General features: G+C 46.0%; 2 protein-coding genes across 2 annotated transcripts in view; both read right to left on the bottom strand.

Moving 5' to 3' along the window:
• The window catches only part of LOC118451919 (protocadherin beta-7-like), a gene marked incomplete at its 3' end in the record, with an annotated part of 2,582 nt that extends 2,233 nt beyond the window's left edge, over positions 1–349 (bottom strand). The window contains exon 1 of the mRNA XM_035890769.1: positions 288–349. Within this exon, the coding sequence (XP_035746662.1) occupies positions 288–349 (62 nt within the window). The remainder of the gene's footprint in view (positions 1–287) is intronic.
• Positions 350–1,649: 1,300 nt separating this feature from the next.
• The window catches only part of LOC104123026 (protocadherin beta-15-like), a 3,881-nt gene continuing 2,963 nt past the window's right edge, over positions 1,650–2,567 (bottom strand). The window contains exon 3 of the mRNA XM_035890768.1: positions 1,650–1,769. Within this exon, the coding sequence (XP_035746661.1) occupies positions 1,650–1,769 (120 nt within the window). The remainder of the gene's footprint in view (positions 1,770–2,567) is intronic.

The following is a 2,567-nucleotide window of genomic DNA, read 5'->3' as shown; positions in this document are numbered from 1 at the left end:
CCTGCAGAAGGACGCGGAGATTTCCCAGCGCAAAGACTGCAGAAGGGAGAGAAAAACCGCTGTCTTTGTTCCCAGCTCAGGGTTTACAGATTTAACTGCCCATACAGCCCTCTCCGAAGTATGGCCACCACTTGAGTGAGCACTGCTCCTGTTTGCCTTTTATTTGAAAACGAGATTTACTTCAAGCTGGTTTTTCTAATGTCCCTCCCTACAACGGTTTGAACTGTTTATGCACAGTGAAGAAATTATTTTCCAGCTGTTTAGCTGAAAAACATGTGTATTGTTACTGGTGTCCAGCATCCAGAGGGAGCTGGTCCATCGTGGCAGTGATCGCCAGGTACTTCCCCATAGTAGTTCTTGAGTGGGTTTCCAGAATGGACCAATGTTGTTTCCCCGATTCACAACCTCTCAGGCTGGAAGCCCTCGGGAAGGGGCTGAGGGCAGCATCTCTCGGACCTCAGCTTGGCTCAGAAAATCCCCCTCCACCTTGCTTCATCTTCTGAGCACAACCTGCTTCCAGGTCGCTCTGATTTCCCCTGCTAAAATCCACTCCAAAGGCACGAACTTATTCCCGAAATGCTGCTCATAGCTTGGCTATGTTAGTGACAAGTGTTGGCGATGACCATGACAAGTGATCTTCGAAACAGCACAGTCAGCCGAGGGAGTTCTGAGGTGGTTTTATTTGACTCTTAAACACATGTGAGCGACAAGAAATACCACATCACTTTATAGAGCAATACCGGTTAATGAAAGGAAAAGAAAACAGAAAGCTTATTGGCGCTCTACATTCTACAGTGCCTTAAGTGTATGTAAATGGTTTAGCCTATTTTACTGTGAAACCACAAGCAGTAGTTTCAATGCTCTGCTACCTTATACTCAAACCCCATGAAATGTTCATTTCCACTTTACGCTACAAAAAAAAAAAAAGAATCCATCTCTCCAAGCTCACTCTTTACAGTATGGGGAACCTGTAAACTCCTGGTCAAATAGACAAAGTGTGCCAATGTCAGCCATTTCTAATGTAATCAGCTTCTGCTTGTTATGAAGTAATTCCTTTGCAAGCACCACTTAATTTTGCTTAATATCTGTTTGGCTTGGTATTGAACAGACTGCAGAAAATTAAGACATTATTACAGAGCCCTCTCCATAAGAACAAAACACAGAAAAGGTGATGTAGGAAAAAGTTATCTTAGAATCATAGAAAGTTTTGGGTTGGAAGGGACCCCTAGAGGTCATCTAGTCCAACCCACCTGCAGGGAGCAGGGATGCCGCTAACTAGATCAGGTTGCTCAGAGCCCTGTCCAGCCTGGCCTGGAATGTTTCCAGGGATGGGACCTCCACCACCTCTCTGGGAAACTTCCAGTTTTCAGTATTGCCCTTAACATTTAGAAGCAGTGACACTCTCACAACCATACATCAAGTCTCGGTGTAACCAACATGCAAGACAGTCCTCCTCTTCCATCCATACCACAATTACAAAATACCTGCATGGCTAAAGTAGTGCTTGAGAGAAGAGTGGGTTTGCTCTCTCACAGAGAAGCCTTGTATCTCCATGGTATATTTTTGGTTGGGTGTTTGGTCTCTTTGTTGTCTTTTCCCTTGTGAGGACGTTAGCCAGTGAGGACAGACATGCTTGTCTTTCTCCTCACTTACTGATGGGTGAACCAAGGGTTTTGATCAGAATTGACATTTAGCACCATCCCCCTGTGTGCAGTACAAGCGTCTTCCGCAGGTCTGGGACCCGCCTCTTCAGAAAGGGGAGCTCTGCCCTGCAAAGAAGAGAGTGGAGGTTGTCATTTGGCTGTTAAAGGTAAGCAGGCATCAGCGAGAAGCTTAGAGGGCCACTGCATGGGTGACACCACCTTCTCTACTCAGAGCCAAAGAGGAGGTTGGACCGGGTGGTGGGTCTCTGACCTGAATGGGGAAAATCTAAAGCCAGAAATCATCCTCCCCTGTGGACATTCCAAAAGCAAACCTTTTATGAGTCTGAGGGAGTAATTTGAGATGGTAAGATCCCAAAATAAAACCACTTACTCACAAACAGTAAATGTGGTTTAATGTTGATGTATCAAGATGGGTCCTTGTCTCCCCTGAGGCTACTGTGACTGCAGTTCTGAGAACCTGCAGTAAAGTGACTCCAAGTCATCAGTGGTTAGGAAATACAAAAATGTTGTGGGATGACCTCAAGATGGTGTTTGTGGGTCTTCAGCCTCATATACGTTCATCATCCAGACTCCTGTGAAGTGCTAGTATCAGTAACCCCATGAGGAGAGAAGGAGCTGTTTCAATGACCACCTCTTGTCTCCCCCATGCTCTTTGAACAGCCGAAATTTAAAGGGCATCTCAAACATGACTCACTTTAAGTTCACAGCAGCACTGGGAAGAGAGGTGCTTGTACTGTCCAGGATCACCTGGCTGGGTCAGGAAGGGACTGGGAGGGTGCATTGTAAAGCCCCGGTATCAACATTTTTCTGGCCAATAACATTCATCCAAGCCACAAAAATAAAAGGGAATTTAATGGCAGAGGTCCCCACCTCTGTGGCTTCCCGCAGCTTGTCAGAGAGCTT

Source organism: Egretta garzetta, unplaced genomic scaffold (assembly GCF_000687185.1).
Source record: "Egretta garzetta isolate BGI_Z169 unplaced genomic scaffold, ASM68718v1 scaffold103, whole genome shotgun sequence".
Classification (NCBI taxonomy): Eukaryota; Metazoa; Chordata; class Aves; order Pelecaniformes; family Ardeidae; genus Egretta; species Egretta garzetta.
This window is presented reverse-complemented; position numbering and strand designations above follow the sequence as displayed.